Source organism: Loxodonta africana, chromosome 16, assembly GCF_030014295.1.
Source record: "Loxodonta africana isolate mLoxAfr1 chromosome 16, mLoxAfr1.hap2, whole genome shotgun sequence".
Classification (NCBI taxonomy): Eukaryota; Metazoa; Chordata; class Mammalia; order Proboscidea; family Elephantidae; genus Loxodonta; species Loxodonta africana.
This window is the reverse complement of record NC_087357.1, coordinates 3,667,601-3,692,088: the sequence shown is the minus strand read 5'-3', so window position 1 is coordinate 3,692,088 and position 24,488 is coordinate 3,667,601. Positions and strand designations below refer to the sequence as shown.

The 24,488-nt window shown below is 50.9% G+C and overlaps 1 protein-coding gene and 1 long non-coding RNA gene across 5 annotated transcripts in view; one reads left to right on the top strand and one right to left on the bottom strand.

Annotated features, from left to right (window-relative positions):
- Positions 1–12,674: 12,674 nt before the first annotated feature.
- Positions 12,675–24,488, top strand: part of INPP5A (inositol polyphosphate-5-phosphatase A) — a 207,006-nt gene continuing 195,192 nt past the window's right edge. For 2 of the 4 annotated variants that reach the window (XM_064269128.1, XM_064269132.1), the window contains exon 1: positions 12,675–12,797. In XM_064269128.1, the coding sequence (XP_064125198.1) occupies positions 12,723–12,797 (75 nt within the window). In that variant the 5' untranslated portion in view covers positions 12,675–12,722. The remainder of the gene's footprint in view (positions 12,798–24,488) is intronic. The other 2 variants (XR_010318037.1, XM_064269131.1) reach the window with 1 other exon arrangement.
- Positions 20,073–22,719, bottom strand: LOC135227882 (uncharacterized). The gene is made up of 3 exons (XR_010318038.1): positions 20,924–22,719; positions 20,523–20,599; positions 20,073–20,385 (listed from the first exon to the last, which is right to left on the bottom strand). It is a non-coding gene; the product is annotated as an uncharacterized LOC135227882 (long non-coding RNA).

Sequence of the window (24,488 nt, the reverse complement as noted above, 5' to 3'; positions counted from 1 at the left end):
AAGTCCAAATTCAGGGCGCTGGATCTAGGGGAAGGCTTTCTCTCTCTGTTGGCTCTGGGCGAAGGTCGTTTTCTCTTTGAGCTTCTGCTCCTGGGTGATCTTCCTGTGGCTTGGCAACGCTCTTCCCCCATCTCTACTTCTCTTGCCTGCTTGTTTAATCTCTTTTATATGTCAAAAGAGGTTGACTCAAGATACACCCTCCTCTAATCCTGCCTAATTAACATATCAAAGACAACCTGTCCTCAAATGGGATTATAACTACAGGCGTGGAGTTTAGGATTTACAACATGTATTTTTGGGTGACTCAATTCAAGCCATAATGTCCCACCCTTGGCCCTCAAAAAATTCATGTACTTGCCACGTGCAAAACTCATTTACCCCATCATATAGCGGAAGTCTTAAATCGACTCCAAGTGCAAAATCTCGTCTTCTGAAACATCTAAATCAAATATGGGTGAGACTTCAGGCGTATCCCATCCTGGGGCGAAATTCCTTTTCATCTGTGAACCTGTGAAATCTAGATACAAGTTCTCTGTACAATGCTAGAACAGGCACAAAGTAGACATTTCCATTACAAATGGGAGAAATTGGAGGGAAAGAAGGGTTAACAGGCACCAAGCAAGTCCAAAACCCAGCAGAACACATTATATTAGCTCTTAAGACTTGAAAATAATCCTCTCTTCTCTAAGACTATTTATGCAGTGGCCCTGCCCTCCAGACTCTGGGTCTTGGCCACACCCTCTGGATTCTGAGTGGAGTCCCCTAGGCCCTGGGCTTCAGCTCTGTCTTCTAGGCTCACTGGGATGGCAACTCTTTTCTCTTGGCTTTGGGCTGCACCAGTTAATATGATTATTATTCAAATATACACGCCAACCACTAATGCCAAAGAGGAAGAAATTGAAGATTTTTGCCAACTTCTGCAGTCTGAAATTGTTCAAACCTGCAATCAGGATGCAGGATAATTAATCATGCAAAAGTTGGAAACAAAGAAGAAGGATTGGTAGTTGGAAAATATGGCCTTGGTGATAGAAATGATGTTGGAGATCAACTGATAGAATTTTGCAAGACCAACGACTTCTTCATTGTAAATACCTTTTTCGACAACATAAATGGTGACTGTACACATGGACCTTGTCAGATGGAACGTACAGGAATCAAATCAACTACAATCTGTGGAAGGAGATGATGGAAAAGCTCAATATCATCAGTCAGAACAAGGCCAGGGACTTACTGCAGAACAGACCATCAATTGCACATATCCAAGCTGAAGTTGAAACTGAAGAAAATTAGAACAAGTCCACAAGAGCCAAAGTATGATATTGAGTATATCCCACCTGAATTTAGAGACCATCTCAGGAATAGATTTGAATGCATACCCATGGTCATTGCAGTATTACAATAGCAAAAAGATGGAAACTACCAAGGTGCCCATCAATGGATGAATGGATAAACAAATTTATAGTATATTCACACAATGGAATACCACGCAATGATAAAGAACAACGATGAATTGGCAAAACATCTCATAACATGAAGGAATCTGGAGGGCGTTATGCTGAGTGAAATTAGTCATTCGAAAAAGGGCAAATATTTTGCTTGACCACTATTATAAGAACTCTAGAAAAGGTTTAAACACCGAAGAAAACATTCTTTGATGGTTATGAGGGTGGGGAGAGGGGGCAGGAGAGGGGTATTCACTAATTAGGTAGTAGACAAGAATTATTTTAGGTGAAGGGAAGGGCAGCTCACAATATGGGGGAAGTTGACATGACTGGACTAATCCAAAAGCTGAGAAGTTTCCTGAATACAACCAAACACTTCGAGGGAGAGTAGCAGGGATGGGGGGGACGGGGTCTGGGGATCATGGTTTTGGGGGACATCCAGGTCAAATGGCATAACAAAGTGTATTAAGAAAACCTTCTGCATCCCACTTTGGTGAGTGGTGTCTGGGGTCTTGAAGGCTGGCAAGTGGCCATTTGGGATGCATCAATTGGTCTCAGCCCACCTGGAGCAAAGGAGAATGAAGAACACCAAAGACACAAGGAAAATATGAGCCCGAGAGAAAGAAAGGGCCACATAAACCAGAGACTCCATCGGTCTGACACTGGAAGAACTAGATGGTGCCTGGCTACCACCAATGACTGCCCTGACAGGGAACAAAACAGAGAATCCATGATGGAGCAGAAGAAAATTGGGACACGGACCTCAAATTCTAGTAAAAAGATCAGATGTAGTGGTCTGACTGAGACTGGAGGGTCCCCAGAGGTCATGGCCTCCGGACTCTCTGTTAGCCCAAAATTAAAACCATTCCCAAAACCAAATCTTCAGACAAAGATTAGACTAGACTATAAGACATAAAATGATACTGGTGAGGAGTGTGCTTCTTAGCTCAAGTAAACAAATGAGACTTGTTTGGAGGTGAGATGAGAAGGCAGAGGGTGACAGGATCTGGTTGAATGGACATGGGAGATACAGGATGGAAAGAAGGAGTGTGCTATCACATTGTAGGGAGAGCAACTAGGGTCACATAACAATGTGTGTATAGGTTTTTGTATGAGATACTGACGTGAATTGTAAACTTTTACTTGAAGCACAAAAAAATAAATAAAAAAAAGAATAGATTCAACATGTTGAATACTAATGACCAAAGACCAGACGAGATGTGGAATGACATCAAGGACAGCACACATGAAGAAAGCAAGAAGTCATTAAAAAGACAAGAAAGAAAAGACCAAAATGGATGTCAGAAGAGACTCTGAAACTTGCTCTTGAACGTTGAGTAGCTAAAGCAAAAGAATAAAATGATGAAGTAAAAGAGCTGAACGGAAGATTTCAAAGGGCAGCTCTAGAAGGCAAAGAAAAGAGTTATGATGGCATGTGCAAAGACCTAGAGATAGAAAACCAAAAGGGAAGAACATGTTTAGTATTTTTCAAGCTGAAATAACTGAAGAAGAAATTCAAGCCTCGAGTTGCAATATTGAAGGATTCTATGGAGAAAATATTAAATGAAGCAGGAAGCATCAAAAGAAGATGGAAGGAATACACAGAGTCACTGTGCCAAAAAGAATTGGTTGACGTTCAAACTTTTCAGGTTGTAGAATATGATCAGGAACCAATGGTAACGAAGGAAGAAGTCCAAGTTGCACTGAAGGCGTTGGTGGAAAACAGCACTCCAGGAATTGACAGAATACCAACTGAGATGTTTCAACAAAGGGATACAGTACTGGAAATGCTCACTTGTCCATGCCAAGATATTTGGAAGACAGCTACCTGGCCAACTGACTGGAAGACATTCGTATTTATGCCTAGTCCCAAGAAAGGTGATCCAACTGAATGTGGAAATTATTGAACAATATCATTAATATCACACGAAAGTAAAATTTTGCTGAAGATCATTCAAAAGCAGCTGGAGCAGTACATCAGCAGGGAACTTCCAGGAATTCAAGCTGGATTCAGAAGAGGATGTGGAGCCAGGGATATCATTGCTGATGTCAGATGGGTCTTGGCTGAAAGCAGAAAATACCAGAAAGATGTTTACCTGTGTTTTATTGACTATGCAAAGGCATTCGACTGTGTGGATCATAACTAATTATGGATAACTTTGCAAAGAATGGAAATTTCAGAACTCTTAATGGTGCTCATGAACACGTACATAGACCAAGAGGCAGTCATTCGAACAGAGCAAGAGGATTCTACATGGCTTAAAGTTAGGAAAGGTGTGTGTCAGGGTTGTATCCTTTCACCATACTCATTCAATCTGTATGCTGAGCAAATAATCTGAGAAGCTGGACTATATGAGGAAGAATGAGGCATCAGGATTGGAGGAAGGCTCATTAACAACCTGTGTTATGCAGATGACATAACCCTGCTTGCTGCAAATGCAGAGAACTTGAAGCCCTTACTGACAAAGATAGATCAAAGACCACAGCCTTCAGTATGGATTACACCTCAACATAAAGAAAACAAAAATCCTCACAACTGGACCAATAAGCAACATCATGATAAACGGAGAAAAGGTTGAAATTGTCAAGGATTTCATTTTACTTGGATCCACAATCAACAGTGACGGAAGAAGCAGTCCGGAAATCAAAAGATGCATTGCATTGGGCAAATCTGCTGCAAGAGACCTCTTTAAAGTGTTGAAAAGCAAAGATATCACCTTGAAGACTAAGATGACCCTGACCTAAGCTATGCTGTTTTCAATCACCTTACACCCATGTGAAAGCTGGATGATGAATAAGGAAGACCAAAGAAGAATAGAAGGCTTTGAATTGTGGTATTGGAGAAGAATATTGAATATACTGTGGGCTGCTAAAAGAATAAACAAAACTGTCATGGACGAAGTACAACCAGAATGCTCCTTAGAAGCAAGGATGGTGAGACTATGTCCCACATACTTTGGACATATTGTCAGGAGGGATCAGTTCCTGGAGAAGGATATCATGCTTGATAAAGTAAAGGGTCAGGGAAAAAGAGGAAGATCCTCAACAAGACGGATGGACACAGTGGCTTCAAAAATGGGCTTGAGCATAACAACAATTGTGAGGATGGTGCAAGACTGGGCAGTGTTTCGTTCTATTGTGCATGGGGTAGCTATGAGTGGAACTGACTCAATGGCACCTAACAACAACAACAGTGTACATATGTGTGTGTGTATATATATAAGTATGTATATACTTTACTGGTTTTGTTTCTGTTGTACATAGGATCATTATAAGTTGGAATCAACTCGATGGCATCTAACAAGAACAGCAACATTTTCCTAGCCCATCTGAGTGGCAACCCCACCCCCCTACCCCCGGCCGGCCCCATTCTTCTGCCCTTTGGGCATGGCGGCCCAGTGTGCTCAGCTTTGGGAGGCAGCCCCATCACCCTGGCATAACTTAACAGCAGCTCTGCACTCCAGAGCTGAGTTGGCAAAGATCCAACTCTTTGAAACCTAATGGGCTGTGGTCCCACCCTTTGATATCTAGGAGATCTTGGTCCCACCCTTTGAAACGGAGAAGGCCCTGCTTCCTGTGATCCTTCCAAAAGTTCTGCTGACCTTTGAGCTTCTCCAGGGTGGTCCTTTTCTTTTCTTGGAGGACAACAGATGTAGCTCCCTTGGCCTGTTTCCTGCCTATAGAGTTCCAAGAGGCAGACAGCTTTCTTTCCTTTGATTCTTTCTCTGTCCCCTTTGGTCTAAGCTGATGAGGTTTCTGCTGTGGTAGCTAGTTAGATCCATCAGTCACAGGCTTAATCTCCTTAACAAAAGATTATTTAGCCACTTCCTGGGTGAACATTCTAGGATATGTGTCCTTAGTTCGTAGAACAGAATTTTCCAAATCTTTAAGTTCTATTTTCACTTTGCATGGTTCATTTTTAAGTCCATCTCTTTCTTGTCCCCTTTTATCATAAGTGGCAAGGAGAAATCATGTGGCCCCTTTAAGACCTTGCTTAGAAATCTCATCAGCCAGATATCCGAGTTCATCACTTACAAGTTCTACCTTCCATCAAACACCTGAACATAATTCAGACGAGTTCTTTGCCACTGCATACAAAGCACCACCCTTCCTCCACTGTCCAATCACACGTTCATCATTTCCTTTTAGAGCCTCTCCAGAAGCACATTAAACACCCACATTTCTAGCAACATTCTGTTGCTGGTACCACATGGATTCTCTAAGACGACAGAGACTTTCTTTATAGCTTACCTCACTTCCTTCTGAGCCCACACCAGAATTGCCTTTGATGCCCACAATTCAAAAGACAGTCTCTTCAAGGCAATCTAGGATTTTACTATTTAAAAAGAAAAAAAAAAAAATGCATTGAGTCAGTTCCAACTCATAGCATGACCCTGTATTAAGCACCTTAAAACTCTTCTAGCTTTTACCCATTACCCAATTCTAAAACTACTTCTAGATTTTAGGTATTTGTTAGAGCAGCACCCCTATTTCTCGGTGCCAAATTCTGTCTTAGTTATCTAGTGCTGCTGTAACAGAAATACCATAAGCTGGTGGCTTTGAACAACAGAAATTTATTTTCTCACAGTTTAGGCGCCTAGAAGTCCAAATTCAGAGTGCTGGCTCTGGGGGAGGGCTTTCTCTCTTTGTTGGCTCTTGGGGGAAGGTCCTTGTCTCTTTGAGCTTCCCCTCCCGGACAATCTTCATCTGGCTTGGTATCTCTCTTCCTCCATCTCTGCTTTGCTTTTTAAATCTTATATCTTGAAAGAGATTGGCTCAAAATATGCCCTCTACTAATCCTGCCTCATTAACATAACAAAGACAACTCATTCCCAAATGGGATTATAACCACAGGCATGGAGGTTAGGATGTTTTTTTTTTTTTAAATAATTTTTATTGAGCTTTAAGTGAACATTTACAAATCAAGTCAGTCTGTCACATATAAGCTTATATACACCTTACTCCATACTCCCACTTACTCTCCCCCTAATGAGTCAGCCCTTCCAGTCTCTCCTTTTGTGACAATTTTGCCAGTTTCTAACCCTCTCTACCCTCCTATCTCCCCTCCAGACAGGAGATGCCAACACAGTCTCAAGTGTCCACCTGATACAAGTAGCTCACTCTTCATCAGCATCTCTCTCCTACCCATTGTCCAGTCCCTTCCATGTCTGATGAGTTGTCTTCGGGAATGGTTCCTGTCCTGGGCCAACAGAAGGTTTGGGGACCATGACCGCCGGGATTCCTCTAGTCTCAGTCAGACCATTAAGTATGGTCTTTTTATGAGAATCTGGGGTCTTCATCCCACTGATCTCCTGCTCCCTCAGGGGTTCTCTGTTGTGCTCCCTGTCAGGGCAGTCATCGATTGTGGCCGGGCACCATCTAGTTCTTCTGGTCTCAGGATGATGTAGGTCTCTGGTTCATGTGGCCTCTAGTTCATTGGGATCATAGTTATCGTGTGACCTTGGTGTTCTTCATTCTGCTTTGATCCAGGTGGGTTGAGACCAATTGATGCATCTTAGATGGCCGCTTGTTAGCATTTAAGACCCCAGATGCCACATTTCAAAGTGGGATGCAGAATGTTTTCATAAAAGAATTATTCTGCCAATTGACTTAGAAGTCCCCTTAAGCCATAGTCCCCAAACCCCCATTCAGGCATGGAGGTTAGGATTTAAAACACATATTTTGGGGGAACATAATTCAATCCATAACAGATGGCACAACAAAACACCATCAACTAGGTGGTTTTAAACAACAGAAATGTATTATTCTCCAAATCAGGTTCTCAGCTGTGCTGATTCCTTCTGAAGGCATGACAGATGACCTGCTCCATGGCCCTCTCCTAGCATCCGTGGCTGCTGATGATCCTTGGTGCTCCTAGGCTTGTGGACACATATGCCTGTCGTCACAAGGCCCCTCTCTTCTCCTGTGTGTGTCCGTTTCTGTGTCTGTTCTTCTCTTTCATAAGACACCACTCAGAAGGGATTTGGGTTAGGACCCACCCTGCTCATTTAATTTGATAAAAACAACACAACCCTATTTCAAACAGGGTCAAATTTGCAGGTACAGGGGCGAGGACTTCAATGTACCTTTCGAGGACCATTATTCAACCTGTAACAGTGATGTCTATTAAAGGTGCCCTCAGCTTGTGGTCATTAAAACTTGGAGGGATGCTTTCCTCTCCTGTGGTCTCTGGGATACACTGTCTGTTTCAATAAACACCTATTTAACAGAAGACACACCTCTTGATGCTATTGCCATGGAGGTATGCTCAAAAGGGAATGGTGGTTTTGCCTAAAGCCCAATGCAAGGGAATTGCTGGCAGGGGCTCTGTCTCCTCCTCCCACAGACGGCTTTTGAGCACAGGACGTGTGGCCTGTGCGAACTGAGATGTGGTGGAAGTGCCCCTGTGGGATTTCAAAGACAGCACACAAAAAAATCTCATTAATAACTTCAAAATATTGGTTACATGTTGAAATGATAATATTTGTATTTGCTTGGTTAGAGTTACATAAAATGTATTAAGATTAACCTTAGCATTACTGCTTGCCTTTTTTTAACTCAGCCACCAGAAAACTAACATTGCAAATGTGGTTTTCCTTGTATCTCTCTTGGGCTGCGCTGGTCTGGAGCACCTAAGGACCTGTCTGACCCTCATCAATTCATGTCCAGCCCTGCCGGGCCTCTGAAGCCTCTCTGACACTCGGGAGGAAATGCCGGACTGACTGATTGCTCGCTCTTGTACCCTATCCCCAAGTCTGTTGGATTTTCCCTCCTAAGCACTTCTGGCCACCACGTGTCTGTTAGTTTGTCATACTGTGGGGGCTTGTGTGTTGCTGTGATGCTGGAAGCTATGCCACCGGTACTCAGATACCAGCAGGGTCACCCATGGAGGACAGGTTTCAGCTGAGCTAGGAAGGACCCCACTGTCTACTTCTGAAAAGCATTAGTCAGTGAAAACCTTATGAAGAGCAGCAGAACATTGTCTGACATAGTGCTGGAAGATGAGCCCCCCAGGTTGGAAGGCACTCAAAAGATGACTGGGGAAGAGCTGCCTCCTCAAAGTAGAGACAACCTTAATGATGCGGATGGAGCAAAGCTTTTGGGACCTTCATTTGCTGATGTGGCATGACTCAAAATGAGAAGAAACAGCTGCAAACATCCATTAAAAATTGGAACCTGGAATGTACAAAGTATGAATCTAGGAAAATTGGAAATCGTCAAAAATGAAATGCAATGCACAAACATCGATATCCTAGGCATTAGTGAGCTGAAATAGACTGGTATTGGCCATTTTGAATCGGACAATCATATAGTCTACTATGCTGGGAATGACAACTCGAAGAGGAACGGTGTTGCATTCATCGTCAAAAAGAACGTTTCAAGATCTATCCTGAAGTACAACACTGACAGTGATAGGATAATATCCATACGCCTACAAGGAAGACCAGTTAATACGACAATTATTCAAATTTACGCACCAACCACTAGGGCCAAAGATGAAGAAATAGAAGATTTTTATAAGCTGCTGAAGTCTGAAATTGATTGAATATGCAATCAAGATGCATTGATAATCACTGGTGATTGGAATGCGAAAGTTGGAAACAAAGAAGAAGGATCAGTATTTGGAAAGTATGGCCTTGGTGACAGAAACAATGCCGGAGATCAAATGATAGAATTTTGCAAGACCAACGACTTCATTGCAAATACCATCTTTCACCAACATAAATCGCGACTATACACATGGACCTCGCCAGATGGAACACACAGATATCAAACCGACTACATGTGTGGAAAGAGATGATGGAAAAGCTCAATATCATCAGTCAGAACAAGACCAAGGGCCGACTGTGGAGCAGACCATCAATTGCTCATATGCAAGTTCAAGCTGAAACTGAAGAAAATCAGAGCAAGTCCATGAGAGCCAAAATATGACCTTGAGTATATCCTACCTGAATTTAGAGACCATCTCAAGAACAGATTTGACGCATTGAACACTAGTGACCACAGACCAGACGAGTTGTGGAATGACATCAAGGACATCATCCATGAAGAAACCAAGGTGTCACTGAAAAGACAGGAAAGAAAGAAAAGACAGAAAAGACCAAGATGGATGTCAGAGGAGACTCTGAAACTTGATCTTGAATATTGAGCAGCTAAAGCAAAAGGAAGAATTGATGAAGTAAAAGAACTGAACAGAAGTTTTCAAAGGGCCTCTCGAGAAGACAAAGTAAAATATAATGACATGTGCAAAGAGCTGGAGATGGAAAACCAAAAGGGAAGGAAATGCTCAGCGTTTCTCAAGCTGAAAGAACTGAAGAAAAAATTCAGGCCTCAAGTTGCGATAGTAAAGGATTCCATGGGAAGAATATTAAACGATGCAGGAAGCATCAAAAGAAGATGGAAGGAATACACAGAGTCATTATACCAAAAAGAATTAGTAGATATTCAACCATTTCAAGAGGTAGCATATGATCAGGAACCAATGGTACTGAAGGAAGAAGTCCAAGCTGCTCTGAAGGCATTGGTGAAAAACAAGGCTCCAGGAATTGATGGAATATCAATCGAGACGTTTCAACAAACAGATGCAGCGCTGGAGGTGCTCACTTGTCTATGCCAAGAATATGGAAGACAGCTTCCTGGCCAACCGACTGGAAAAGATCCATATTTATGCATATTCCCAAGAAAGGTGATCCAACTGAATGTGGAAATTATAGAACAATATCATTAATATCACACTCAAGCAAAATTTTGCTGAAGATCATTCAAAAACGGCTGCAGCAGTATATCGACAGGGAACTGCGAAAAGTTCAGGCCAGTTTCAGAAGAGGACGTGGAACCAGGGATATCATTGTTGATGTCAGATGGGTCCTGGCTGAAAGCAGAGAGTACCAGAAGGATGTTTACCTGTGTTTTATTGACTATGCAAAGACATTCGACTGTGTGGATCATAACCAACTATGGATAACATTGCGAAGAATGGGAGTTCCAGAACACTTAATTGTGCTCATGAGGAACCATTGCATAGATCAAGAGGCAGTTGTTTGAACAGAACAAGGGGATACTGATTGGTTTAAAGTCAGGAAAGGTGTGCGTCAGGGTTGTATTCTTTCACCGTGCCTATTTAATCTGTATGCTGAGCAAATAATCTGAGAAGCTGGACTAGATGAAGAAGACAAGGGCATCAGGATTGAAGGAAGACTCCTTAACAACCTGTGTTATGCAGATGACACAACCTTGTTTGCTGAAAGTGAAGAGGTCTTGAAGCACTTTCTAATGAAGATCAAGACCACAGCCTTCAGTATGGACTGCACCTCAACATAAAGAAAACAAAAATCCACATAACTGGACCAATGAGCAACATCACGATAAAGGGAGAAAAGACTGAAGTTGTCAAGGATTTCATTTTACTTGGATCCACAATCAACAGCCATGGAAGCAGCAGTCAAGGAATCAAAAGAGACATTGCACTGGGTGAATCTGCTGCAAAGGTCCTCTTCAAATTGTCGAAGAGCAAAGATGTCACCCTGAAGACTAAGGTGAGCCTGACCCAAGCCATGGTATTTTCAATCACATCATATGCATGGGAAAGCTGGACAATGAATAAGGAAGACCGAAGAAGAGTTGACGCCTTTGAGTTGTAGTGTTGGGGAAGAATATTGAATATAACATGGACCGCCGAAAAGAATGAACAAATCTGTCTTGGAAGAAGTACAGCCAGAACGCTCCTTAGAAGCAAGGATGGCGAGACTGCGTCTTACATACTTTGGACATGTTGTCAGGAGGGATCAGTCCCTGGAGAAGGACATCATGCTTGGCAGAGTACAGGGTCAGCGGAAAAGCGGAAGACCCTCAACGAGGTGGACTGACACAGTGGCTGCAACAATGAGCTCAAGCATAACAAGATCGTAAGGACAGCGCAGGACCGGGCAGTGTTTCGTTCTGTTGTGCATAGGGTCGCTATGAGTGGGAACCGACTCGGCGGCACCTAACAACAACAGCAACAAGCACTTCTGGGATCGTCCACTCCAACTCAGGCTGCACTGCCCCACCGGGCCACTCCTCCCCCACCCCCTGTCGGACTGCATGTGTGATGAGCTCGCTGATCGTCCCCTCTGCGCGCTCAGCCCGCCAGGCCGGCCATGCCTCCCGGTGCTCTCCCTGGCTCCGGGGCCGTCAGTCCCTGCTGAGCGAGCGGTCGGGGGGCTCTGCCCGGAGGCTCCTCACTGGGCCACGAGGGGGCCGACCGGGCTCCGCTTCTTCGCAGGGCGTCATCCCTTTCAGGCTCCCTGGCTGGGGAGCCTCCCGTCCCCGCAAACAGAGCCCGCGCCGGGCCTGGGAACTCGCTGGGGACCCCCCGCCGCCCGTGCAGGATCCAGGTTCCAAGGTCGGGAAGCTCACGCCGCTGCATGTCTCCCCTCCATCCCGGCCGCACTGCCCGGGGCGCCCCGATCCCCGCCACTACGGAGGGGGCCCGGAAGCAGGCACCCCGAAATGTGACTAGAGTCTAGGGCCAGGCCTGGAGGAGGCGCTGGGCGCGCTCCGGGGGTACCCGCGTAGACGACAGTCCCACAGAGAAGCGAGCTGGCCGCGTCGCTGGGAGGACGCTGGCCCTTTAAGAGACACCGTCGGAGCCGGGCCGTGACGTCACGGGGGGGGAGGACGGAATGTGCGCGCAGCTGCGGGGCGGTCCTGGGAGGTGGGCCCAGGGGGCGGGGCCGACTGACTGACAGGAGCGCCGCAGCCGGAACGTCCCGCCCCACGCAGTCCCGCCCCTCCCACCTTGCGCAGGCCCCGCCCCGCCCCGCCTCTTCCCCTCCGGCCGCGCAGGTCCAGTTCCTTCCGCAAAGGGCCCGCCCCGCCCTGCACAGGCCCCGCCCCCCCCGCTGGCCGCGGAGGCCCCGCCCGCCCACCCTCGCAGGCTGCACAGGCCCCGCCCCGTCCCTCGCCGGCTGCACAGGCCCCGCCCCGCGCAGGCCCCGCCCCAGTCCGCCGGTCGCGGGGGCGGGACTTGTCGGCCGAGTCGGCGGCGGCGGCTGCTGCGGGAACTTTCCCGGCCGGATCCTAATGGCTGCGCGCGGGGCGCTGTGAGGCGCGGGCGGCGGCGGCGCGGGACCGCGGCGGCGACGAGCGACAAGCGACAGGAGGCCGCAAGCGGCGAGGCCCGGCCGGACGCGCGAGCCCGCGATGCGCCCCGGGGCCGCCCCCCGGCGCCGCTGATGCCCCGCGGCGGCCGTTGAGACCCCGGCCGGGCCCGGCCCGCGGAGGGAGCGGCGCCGCAGGATGGCGGGGAGGGCGGCGGTCCCGGGCACCGCGGTCCTGCTGGTCACGGCCAACGTGGGCTCGCTCTTCGACGACGTAAGTGCCGCCGCCGTCGGGCCGGGGCCGTGGGTAGGGCGGCCGGGGCCGTGGGTAGGGCGGCCGGGGCCGTGGGTAGGGCGGGCGGGCCCGACCCGATCCCCGGACCCCGGTGCCTCAGACCGCAAACCCCGGCCCGGAGCCCTGGAGCTCCGGCATCGGGGGCCCGAACCTCCGAACCCTGGACCCCGGAACCCTGGCCCTCACACCCCAAGACCCGGACCCGGGGCCCTGGAATTCCGATGTCAGGGACCCGGCCTCAGAACCCTGGATCCCCGGAGTCCTGGTCCCTGACACCCCAAGACCCAGACCCGGAGCCCTGGAATTCCGGTATCGGGGACCTGGACCTCAGAACTCTGGCTCCCTGGAACTCTGGACTTTACACCCCAAGAACGGGAGACCTGGAACCCCGGTCCCAGGGTCCTGGACTTCAAATCTCTCGTGACCCAGAATCCCCGTGCCCGCACCCCGGAAACCCAGAGGCCCGATTCCCTGGACTCCAGAACTCGGGTCTCTCAGACGTTAAACTGCAGACCCCGACCCTGGATCCCTGAAATACCGGACACCGACCCCTGAACTCAAAAGCACAGGTCCCCGGTGGAACCTTGGTCCCTAGACCCTGACCACAGTCCTTATTTGGGAACCTTGGAACCAGTATCCCGGGAACCCCAGCCTCCCAGCCGAAGCCCCAGGGCCAGTCCCCAAACACCTCCCCCCAACAACTCTGAACCCCGGAACACTGGCCCACCAGAGTCCTGATCCTGGAACCCTGGTCCCTGAACTCCGAATGCACAACCCTGGAACCCTTTCCCCTATTTCCAGCTCACCAAACCCCAAAATACCAAACTCCCATTCTGAACTCTGCGCCTGGACCCCAAGCGCCAAATGCGATCCCAAACCCTAAGCCCTAACACCTGGCCCTGACCCTGACCCTAAACCCAAAACCTTGACCCCCAAATTCTGATCCTGGGTCCTTGATCTTGAATCTGGGCACTGGGACTCCAACCCAGGGCCTGGAACTCTGGACCCCACCCTCACCCCCAGACACACCCTGCCTCTGACCCTGGCCTTGATCCCCTGGTCAGTGCCCGCCCTGGTGCACACCTGCCCTGGTGCACGCCTGCCTTGGTCCATGTCTGCCCTGGTGCTTGCTTCCCTCCCTGTCATCTGTTCTCAATGAGCAGTGCTGGAGGGGCAGGACCCTGTTTGCCTGGTAACTTAGTATCTCTTTAGTTCTCAAACAAGGGAGACAGTTGAAAGCTGGGAGGAGGATTTTGTATTCTTGTTTATGAAAGAAAAAGATGCTCAGAAACTCTTCAAGGCCGGCAACTGGATGTGGACTGCCCAAGGCCTTTACCTTCTATAGCCCCTCCCTCCAATTTCCAGATCCCACCCAGGAGGGCTGGGCCGCGGTGGTAACAGAGAGGGGGGCACTCCAGAGCTGTCTCTCTGGAGACGGAGCCCTAGGCCCAGGGCGCCTTGGAGCTCCCCAGAGGCAGGCCGAGGCTGACCTAGTTCAGCATCTTGTGCCGCCCCGCTGTTGGTACTTAAACAGCCAATGCAAATGGAGCTCCAGAAGGCATGCTGTGGAGGGAAGAGAGGGTGGTGGCACCTATGGGGCCCGAGCAGCCCCTTTCTCTCCACCTTCCAGAGGTGAACCCTTTGGGCAGAGCCAGTTCCGTGGTGTGTATAGCTGATATGGGCGTGATTTAGATTTCAGGGGAAGGTCCTTGTTTTTTGCCAGGCTTTTCTTTGCTTGCAGCAATCAGAGGTGAAGTGTTTCATTATGCTAAGTTTGTGCACAGACTGAGATCGTTGCTTTTCAATAAAAGCTGGATGCCACTTTTGTTATTTTCTTCTTTTAGCTTCTAGGTGCCTGGTTGGTTACCTGCTGGAGGTGAACTGCTCTCTCTCAGACTTTGTTATGGACAACTTGATCTAGTTTCATGTTTGATCATTTTCTCCAAAAGTGCCTGCCCTGGGTGTGTGTCTGTATATTTAGCATTCTATTCTAGGCTTTCCAGTAATATGTCACTATAACATGGTTTTGCTCAGATGATTCAGATCCGTTAGCTGTGGCTTCAAAACCTCAGAAATGTCAGGAAAATTAAGCATGGTGGGGCATTTTATTCCCAAAGGAAAAAGAATTTTGCTGTGCAAACATTCTTTCCAGTAATCTTTGATTCTAAGTTCTAGCATTTTTTCGTGTTTCAACTGTACACACCCATTTCTCTCTGTTGACGTTAGAACGCCTAACTTAATTTACTTTTGTTCAGTAACATTTTCCTTCTGAATTTCCATTTTTCTTAAACGTTATGTGGAATTTTGCATGATGTTTACATCTGAACGGAGCATTTGTTTTGGTAACAGTGCATAGGTTAATTATGCCAGGCATCTTTGGACTAAAGGCTAGTGTAGGGCGTATCTGCCTTTCGAGGACACTGAGCATTTGGGGCTCGCTTGGGAGGGGTTGAGGGCTACCCCCTTATGGTGACCTGGTGGAGTGTGGCACCAAATGGAGAAGCAGAGGGTTGGGCTGTAATCAGCCCCTCATTTTTCCCTGGGGGTGGAAGGCTGGCAGGTGACAGCAGCTACTTCTGGAGCAAGTGAGATTTTAATTTTTTAGTTGATGGTAGATTTCAGCAGATGAGTTTGATGACCCCATTTTCCTTTGCACGATGTGTTCCTGTGCTGTTGAACAGTCTTCAGGTGGCGGTAAGGCCTGGGAAGGAACTCTTTCCTGCCCAGTTTCATTGCCTAGCAAACCAAGCTTTCCTGTGTGATTGCTGCATCACTCTTGTCCTAGAGGGGTTAAGATTCCAGGGAAGAGAGTGTTTGAGTTTGAAACAAACAGGCAGTGCTGTCAAGGACGCTGTTTTCCGGCTTTGCACAAGGAGTATGTTTCTGCTTTCGTAGTTTTGAAAGCCTTCCCTCGAAGCCACCCTCTTCCCCATCTACGCATGGTTTCTTCTTTACACCCTGGGATTGACAGCACGTTAGGTTTGGCGAGGTGCCCTTGCTCTTCAGTACTCCTGGCTTCGCTGTGTCCCCCAGGATGGCAAAAGTTCACTTAGCTGTCCTCATGAAGGGACCACAGGCTGCTTCTGTTTTTCAATCCTGCAGACACTGTTGTGGTGAATATTTGAGCACGGTGTTTCTCAGTCTCTGTGATCCTTTACGTTCTTAAATTATGGAGGTTTGTGTAGGTTATGGAGTCCCTGGGCTGTGCAGATAGATAATGTGCTTGGCTGTTAACCGAAAGGTTGGCAGTTTGAGTCCACGTAGAGGTACCTCAGAAGAAAGGCCCAGTGACCTACTTCTGAAAAATCAGCCACTGAAAACCCTATGGAGCACAGTTCTACCCTGACACACGTGAGATGGCCTTGAGGGGGATCGACTCGTCGGCACCTGCTTTTTTAGTGTAGGTTATAACTGTCAGTATTTACCATGTTAGACGTGAGAACCGAGAAGGTTTTTAGCCACAGGAATGCACAAGCACTCTAGTTAGCCATCCGAGTGATGATGCCATCACTCATCTTGACCCTCTGGAAAGCTCCACTGTCCACCGGGAAGAATGAGAGTGGAAAAAGGGAGTAATTTCACAGGATTATTATGAAGAGGTCTTGGGGCCCTCGGAGACCCCTGCCCTCTCCTAGAACCTCTGCTGAGTTCCTGATACTTCTTGGACTTGCGTGAACATTCCTTTCTGCCGGGACACCTGGGGGTGTTCCAGTTTTATCACGAACGCCACGGTGTTGCCCTCAGAAGGCTGTGTTACACTGCTGTGTGGCCTTTCTCGACTCACGTCAGACGTGCTATCATTTGCTCGGAAAGGTGTGGCCGGGGGCATAGGCTAATAGTTTGCTTGGGACAGCTGGATCTGTGACAAGGAGGCTTCTGGCTTTGGCTCTTTAGATTTCTATTAACTGCACTGAAAGGTGAACTTGGGAGGCCGTGGTTTCGGGCGCGGCATATGCTCCCACCCTTACATGGTCAGGCCGTTCCTCGGGGAGAGGATTCTGGGAAACAGTTCAGTCTTGGGTGTGTGCCTGTCAGCTCTTTGTCCTGCTCATTCCCGAAGCCGAGTGTCAGTTGTGAGCTGGTTTCCCTCTGCTTAGTCAACCCTTAGCCTCTCCCCTACCCAGACCTGGGGAGCCCACCACAGTTGATACAGTGAGCTTAGCCTGGGCAAGCTAGCTGGGGGGTGTGTGCGATCAGCCAGCTTACGGGAACCTAATTCCTGTTGGTGCTGGGGATGGACACCAGACCAGACGTGCTTGTGGGGCACAGGAGGAGGCAGTGGGGTGTGTCAGCATCAGACGGGCTACACCTTCTCCTACTGGAGAGCCTTGAGACTCGCATCCCCTCACATCCCTTCGCCACCCCTCCCGCCGTTGCTTGGCCTCCTAATTTCCCTAGCACCCATCTCGGAAGGGGGTCTCAGCCTGTGCCCTCACCTTTTTGCAGGCACCAGCCCAGCATTCCACCCCTAGATTGTGTCCCAAGGAGGACCATCCTGCTGCCAGATCCAGGGAGGTCGAGGTCACTGTGGTGGCTGGGCCCTCAACTTCCTTAAGGACTGGTGGGTAGCAGCTTTATTGAGATGTAATTCACAACATCACACACTGAGCCCATTTGAGACTTTTATTGTGTTCTCACGGTTCTGCAGCCATCACCAGAAAGTTTTTAATACTCAGAAAAGAGACCTACACCCATAGGCGTTACCTCCCACCTCCCTGTCCCCCCGCCTCCACAGCCCTGGCAACCGCTTGTCTTCTTTCTGTCTCTGTGAGTTTGCCTGTTCTGGACTCGCCATACAAACGGACGTGTGTGATATGTCCTCATGATTGGCTTTTTACCCACATGGTAGTTCACATCAGTGCTTCGTTCTTTTTTGTGACTGAGTAACATTCCACTGTGTGTATGGACCATGCTTTGTCTATTCCCTGTTAGCTGAGGAAGCCCTGGTGGCGCAGTGGTTAAGAGCTTGGCTCTTAACCAGAAGATTGGCCGTTGGAATCCTCCAGCTGCTCCTTGGAATCCCTGTGGGGCAGTTCCACTCTGTCCTGTGGGGTCGCTATGAGTCAGAATTGACTCAATGGCAGTGGGTTGGGTTTGGTTTTGGTTTCTTCAGCTGAGGGCTGTCTGAGTTGTTTCCACCTTCGAGGTATTGTGAATAATGCTGCTGTGGGTATTCGTGTACCACAGCTGCCGGTCTGTGCTTTTTTGCATTCCCACCAGCAGGGCCTGAGGACTCCGGTTGCTCCACATCCCTGCCAAGGTGCATTACTGTGTCTCTTTCAAAGACTTTTTTCTGTGGTCTCCTGGATACCCCGTATTTGTCCCCACCCCATCTCTCAGTATTATGTGCCCTGGGTGTAGGCTGGCAGCCCTTCTCGGGGCTCTCACTTCCTGGGCGTTAGGCTTAGGCCCCTCTGCATAGATGCCCAGTTGTCCCAGGAGACAGTGAAATGAGGCCAGCAGCCCTGCAGCACAGAGTGCAGCTCTGCTGCCCCCGAGAAAGTGTAGGGCAGAGCTCCACTGCTGGATTGTGCTGGGAAGTGCTCGTAGAAGAGATGGGGGGCTTTCTGGTTGTGGAGGCACGCCCTCCATGCCACACACAGCTGCTGAGGCTGCCTGCGTGCTGGGGGGTTGCCGCGTCTCTTCTGTGGGCTCACCTCGGTCCACGCAGGCCTCCCAGGCCTCATCCTGACAGGCTCGCTGGCCAGTGTGGCTCAGTGTTTGTTTTCTGTCTTGGCGTCACTTCCTCTGATCTGGGATCTCACCCCCTTCTCTGTGAGATTATGCTCTGTTTGCCCGAGTTTGGAATCCTGCTTGTAGGGTGGCTACCGCCCATCTCCCGGAGTGGAGATTAAATGAGGTGGTCTAACTGGCCAGTCCTCCTGGCCTGCTGTAGACTTGTGGCATCTTTCGTGGGTTCAGTCCATGCCCAGGACTGGCCATCTCGCTGCTTCCTCCCTGCCCATGGGCTTTTCTAAGCCTGGTGCCACCTCTCTCCCTAGCAAATGTCAGCTCTTGCCTTCCTCTGATGCTATTTGGAATTTCAAAGTAAAGGTGGCAGTTTGCTGAGTGTCCACCTCCAGGCTCTGCGTGCTTCTTGTCCTCCCACCAGGTGTTTGGAACCCACCCCTGTGCCCTTTCTGTGTTCCCTATCTGGGAGCTGTGGTGCTCTGTGCACACACATTCATCCTCAGCATTTCGTTTTCGCCTCATTGGGGGTTGCTGAGAGGAGAACTGGGATTACTTGGTGGTGGAGAGCTACCTGTTTGATGTCACTACTTTGCTTGTTTTGGGGAGCAGTCACCAGCAGTAGGTCTGTGGGATAGTCCTGTGAGAATAGCCCAGTTAGGAAGTCTGTGCCCACTGGCCCCAGCCCCTGCTGAGAGCTAACTGAGGAGACAGCTCTCTGCCCAGAGGTCTGGGGTAGGTGTGCCTGCATCTGGCAGTGCTGCCAGCGTGGACTGTTGGGAGTGATGGGTGTGGTGGGAGGAGGGGTGGTGCTGCTCCCTCTGGACCGCTCTCTCTGGGGTGGTTGCCACGATTCAGGCGCAGAGGCATGAATGGAGGGCGTTTCTAGGACTTGTAATGTCCGGGCCATCCTTCTATTGATGTGTCCCATTGGAGGCCCCGTGTCCTTTGGTGACTGACTGGGAGGCTAGGGGCTTGGCCTGTGTGAGTGAGGTAGGTGTTGGAAGGAGGTCGAGGGTACTTTGAGGGGAAGGAGCAGGGAGGGTCCTCTGTGTTGCCGGCTCTGCTGGGTAACGGGAGTGAGTGGTGACTGCCCAGGGTGTGCCCCAGTGGGCAGGCCTCCCCCGTGGGAGGTGGGTTCTGTCCAGATAGGTAGGGAAGGTCAGCTTGGTTTGGGGTGGTCAAGGAGGGAGTAGTAGGGCTGGGTCATGGGGATGGCGTTCACAGGCACCTGCTGCTTCCTATGCTGTTGTCTCCGTGCCTAGGAGGAGCAGCACTGGCTTTCCCTGGGGTTTTGTGTGCTTTGGAACCCCCCCCCATCTGATGTGGGCCTGGGGGAGAAGTGGCAGAGAGGAGGGGTGTGTCCCCAAGGCCAACACGAGGTGACTCATGAGCGCCACCTTCTGTCACTTCAGTGAGTTGTGGGACCTGAGACTGCCCTGCAGCTCTGACCCAGCAGAGATTTGAAGGAGGGTGGCCAGGAGGGTGCTGGGCCTCGGGTTCCCACCAGGCCCTTGGTTACCCCTTGCCCCTTTTCATTCCCTGCAGTGGAGCCCCCTCCCCCCCAGGCTGCAGGACGCCCCTCTGTCTGCTCCCCATCCTGTGATGGTGGCAGTGCACCACCCAGCACCCCTGACAGGCATGCCTCCCGGGGAAGAGCAGGTTGTGTTCCAGTTTAGTGCAGTGGGACCGAAGAAAGTGTCCAGACTTGGACCCCTCCGTAGGGCAGGTACTGAGCGGTCAGCTCCAGCTTTGCTTCCAGCCCATTGGAGAGTCCACATAATGATGAAAATACCTTACCAAAGATACCAACAAAAACCTATATGGGCTTTTAACCTTTAATGGTGAGAGAATAAAGCCGCAGCTCATCCAGTGCAACCTAAAATATGGAGCAAACGCAAAGGTCATTGGGTCTCTTCAAGTAAAAAGAACTTTGATCAAGAAAATACAGATCCTTTAGTAACTGAAGTAAACCTGGGACTGGGCGGGTTTGGAGAGCTGATGTGGGTGGCTTACCCTTGAGGCCGTGGTGCTGTGTCGAGCATCTATCTGGCTCCTGTCCTGGGGAGAGGATTTGGGTGCCTGTACTGTCTCTGAAATTTAAATTTTCAGTGAAAAGAAATTTGTTCTGAGAGATAGAAACGGCCTGGAAAAGCACATCCACTTGTACGCACCCTGCCTGTGCCTTGGGACCACTGGTGTGTTGCGGGGTGGGGGGGAGGCTTGCTGAGGGGTGTCTGCGGACCCCGCCTGTGCCCCAGGACTGCTCGTGTGGTGGGGGGGCGGATCTTGCTGGGCGGGGTGTCTGGGGCTCCAAGGTGCAGGGCCTTGGGGATCTGGCTACGTTTCCCACGGCATCATACGGTATGTGGTGTAACATGCTGTCTGACCTAAAATGAGACGATGCGGAAACTGACCTGGGTCCTGGCCAGAGGCTCAGGGTCTGACGGTTCTGCAGCAGGTCGGAAGAGCGGCTGGTCTGGGTGCCTGACGATGCCTGATCAGCCGAACTTCCCAGGAGCCACGTGGTCTCACCCCAGCTCACAGAAAATGCTGCCTCTGGTTTTTTCCTTCAGTGAAGGACACTCAGGCCCATCTCCGGGAGCATGGTCTTTAGAGTCTGCGTGTGTGCGTCCTGGCCCCTACCTGGCCAGTGTCTTCTCCTGCTCTTCCTTTTCCCTCTTGCCAATAGGTGGGCAGGGATGGGAAGAGCGAGTTAGGCGCCCCCCCACTGCCTTTGATTTTGAAGGTGGTGTGGCAGGAGTCTCCCCAGAGCTGTGTCAGGTGTCGGAGCAGCTTTCTGGGAGCCTGCCTGGTAGGCTTAGAGGAGGGTATTCAAAAGCCTACGACACTGGTTGTGGCCATGTCGAGACCACACTGGGGCTCCTGGCCTGAATGGAGCCTGGGGTTGGCCCTGCCCTTATCAGACCAGTGATCTTGATGCATAGTTGGGCCTCTTCAAGCATCAGTCAAGTGGGAAATGTGGCGGGTGGGGAAGGGGGTAGGGAATGGGCTCCTGACCTCTGTGGGCAGGCAGGGCACTGCTGGCTCCCTGCCAGGTCCTGTCTCCGCCCCCTTCTTCCCTGGTGGCTCTCAGCTTTCCCAGTCCCTCGGTCCTGTGCCCTGCGTGGCACCTTGTTGGGGCTGAGCTCAGCACGGGTGGCTGGGTGGCCAGCTTCCCGTGAGGGTGTGCACTTGTGGCCCTGCCCAGCAGCAACACTGGCACACGTACTTGGAGAGGAGCTTTGTTCTCCAGACTGCAGCTGAGGTCCTACCCACCTCCAACCCCCTAGACCCAGGGCTGGCAGCGAGAGGCAACCACGTCCTCTCTGCCTGCCACCCTAGCCCCCCCACAGCGAGCAGTCCTGTCTGTGCTCGAGCACACCTGCTTTTCCATGTCTGTGCGCCTCTGTGGATGCTGTTCTTTCCCAAGGAGTCCCTCCTGGTATCTGGCTTGTCTAGGTGGCAAGATTTCCTCCCCTTCAAGGTGCAGCTCAGCTGCCGGCCTGGGATGCAGCTCCCGTCTCGTGTACCCCTCCCAGCCTGAGTTAATTACATTCTCTGTGCTCTGCCCTCTTCTCCATCCACTGCTGATGCAGCTTTTCTCGTGTTGTGCTGGGTGGGAGCTTCTTCCCCTTGAGTGGGTGCGGCCAGCAGTGAGTGTAGCTAGAAGGGCATCGAAGGCCAGTGAGCTGGGGTTCCTGGACCTTGACTGATTATGATGGGAGAAGCAGGACTGTGATGCCTGTTAGAGTTTAGGTGAAGGTGGGGGTGCTGTTTGAACCTGCCAGGCACGGAGGGAAGGAATGAGGCCTGACGCTGGTGCCAGCTCTGCTGGCTCCTCACAGACGTAGGCTGAGTCAGGGGTGGCGGCGGGTGAGGACATACGCTGTCACAGGCACTATCAGTGGTCTGGTGGGGAAGTTCTGTGGGTTCCCACCTCTAGTTCTGTTTTTTCCTTTCACTTGTAACAGTTTAATTGAGTTATGATTTGCATATCACACAGTTCACCCAGTTAAGTACAGTCAATGGTTTTTAGAAAACATTTACAGCTGTGCAGCCATCACCACAGTGCAGTTTTAAAACACTTGCAGCACTGTGAAACTTCCCTCCTGCCCATTTGCTGGCCAGTCCCTGCCCTGGCCCCAGTCTCCGCCCTAGCCCTGGCCCCCACTAGCCCTGGCCCCAGTCCCTGCCCTGGCCCCAGTCTCGGCCCTGGTTCCCGCCCCCACCAGCCCTTTCCCTAACCCCCACCAGCTCTCGCCCCAACTCCTAGCCCTGGCCCCAGTCCCTGCCCTGGCCCCAGTCTCGGCCCTGGTTCCTGCCCCCACCAGCCCTTTCCCTAACCCCCACCAGCTCTCGCCCCAACTCCTGCCCCTGGCCCCAGTCCCTGCCCGGGCCCCAGCCTCCACCAGCCCTTGCCCCAACCCCTGCCCTTGTCCCTGCCCTGGCCCCTGCCTGGCCCAGCCCCCGCTGGCCTGCCCTCTGGCTCTGCAGGTCTGTCTTCCTGGGATGTCATCGTGGGATTGCCCAGGATGTGGCCATCTACTTGAGCCTTCTTCCATGAGCGTCACCCTTTCAGGAACACCTGTGTTGCCACTGTTCCAGCAGGCCACTCCTCTGTGGCTGTGTCATGTCCTCTGTGTGGACACGCAGTGTTTGTTCACCAGTCCGTGGGCCTTGGCCAGTTTGGCTGCTAAGACTAATGCTGCGTGTGTTTTCCCTCATGAGCTCTGTGTGCACTTTGAGTGCTCATTTCTCCTGGACACATTCCCGGGATGGAATGGCAGGCCCTGTGTGTGCTAGGGAGCTGCCTGCCTGTGCACCCAGAGCTCTCTGCCCGATGCCAGCACTGTGTGTCCCATCTCTGGTGAGTGCCCTCCAGTGCAGGGCTCTGGGTCTCATTTGATTTGCATTTTCTGGCCTGTGCCGTTAAATAATAGACGTCCCACAAGGATGGTTAGTTCGCCGTATTGTTAAGTGGCCTTTGGCCACATGGATAACTCATGTTGATGGGGTGTTCATGGGGCAGCAGGTTCTGCTTGGCTCCCTCCACCTCGGCCTAGGGCAGGGGCTGCAGCCCCAGTGCCACCCGCTCCATGCCTGGCTACCCTGCTCCCTCTACCACAGAGGAGGACACACGTGAATGTGGTGATGTCACACCTGCAGGCGATGTGAGTGCTGCCTGGAGCAGAAGCCAGGATGCTGGTGTTCTAGAGGGCTTTGGGCCTCAGGTGGCATGCTGTGCTTGGTCCTGCGGCCCTGCCTCTGGCCCTGTCCGATCAGTGGGGCAGTGCATCTGCACCACAGCACATACACACAGGCCAGCCTCTCGTGGTTGGTGTTTATTAGCACAAAGAGGAGTGCCTGGAAAGACACCAGGAATCCACTGCCGCCTGCTTCTGCCCTCTGGGGCAGGAACTTGCCGCTGTTTGGGGCAGACTGGAGTCAGAGGTTAATTCTCTTCTTCCACCAATCCCAGAGGGGGCGGGGCTGGCTCCAGAGACCTATCCATCAGGTGGGCTGTCTGTCCTCCTCTTTCACACTTCTTGCCTTCTGGGAGAGTGTCACCATGTTGCAGCCATGCCCCTGGACGTCTGTGGATTGTGCTAAATGCTTGGCAGGTCTCCAGCATCTTTGATTGTCCTGCTGATCAGTCGCTCTGGAGCCGGTCTGTGCAGGGCCCTGGTGGCTGCGTTGCTCCTCACCTATGTGGTGACCCGAGGGAGGGGCTGGAGCGCTCTTGGGCGAGGTCTCCCTAGGTTGGCAACTTTCCCTGGCGGGTATACTTATGTGAAACAAGGGGGTCACAGCAAGGGGGCTGGCACAGGCACTTATTGTGGTCTGGGCTCTCTGACCCCAGGACTCCCCTCAGGGGGGGATGATGCCATTTTGGGGAGGCTGGGAGGGTGGCTGTTAGCTGGGTGTCCCAGGGATTCCAGCATGAGAAGAACTAGAGGAAGCCCTGGTTGGTCCTTTCTC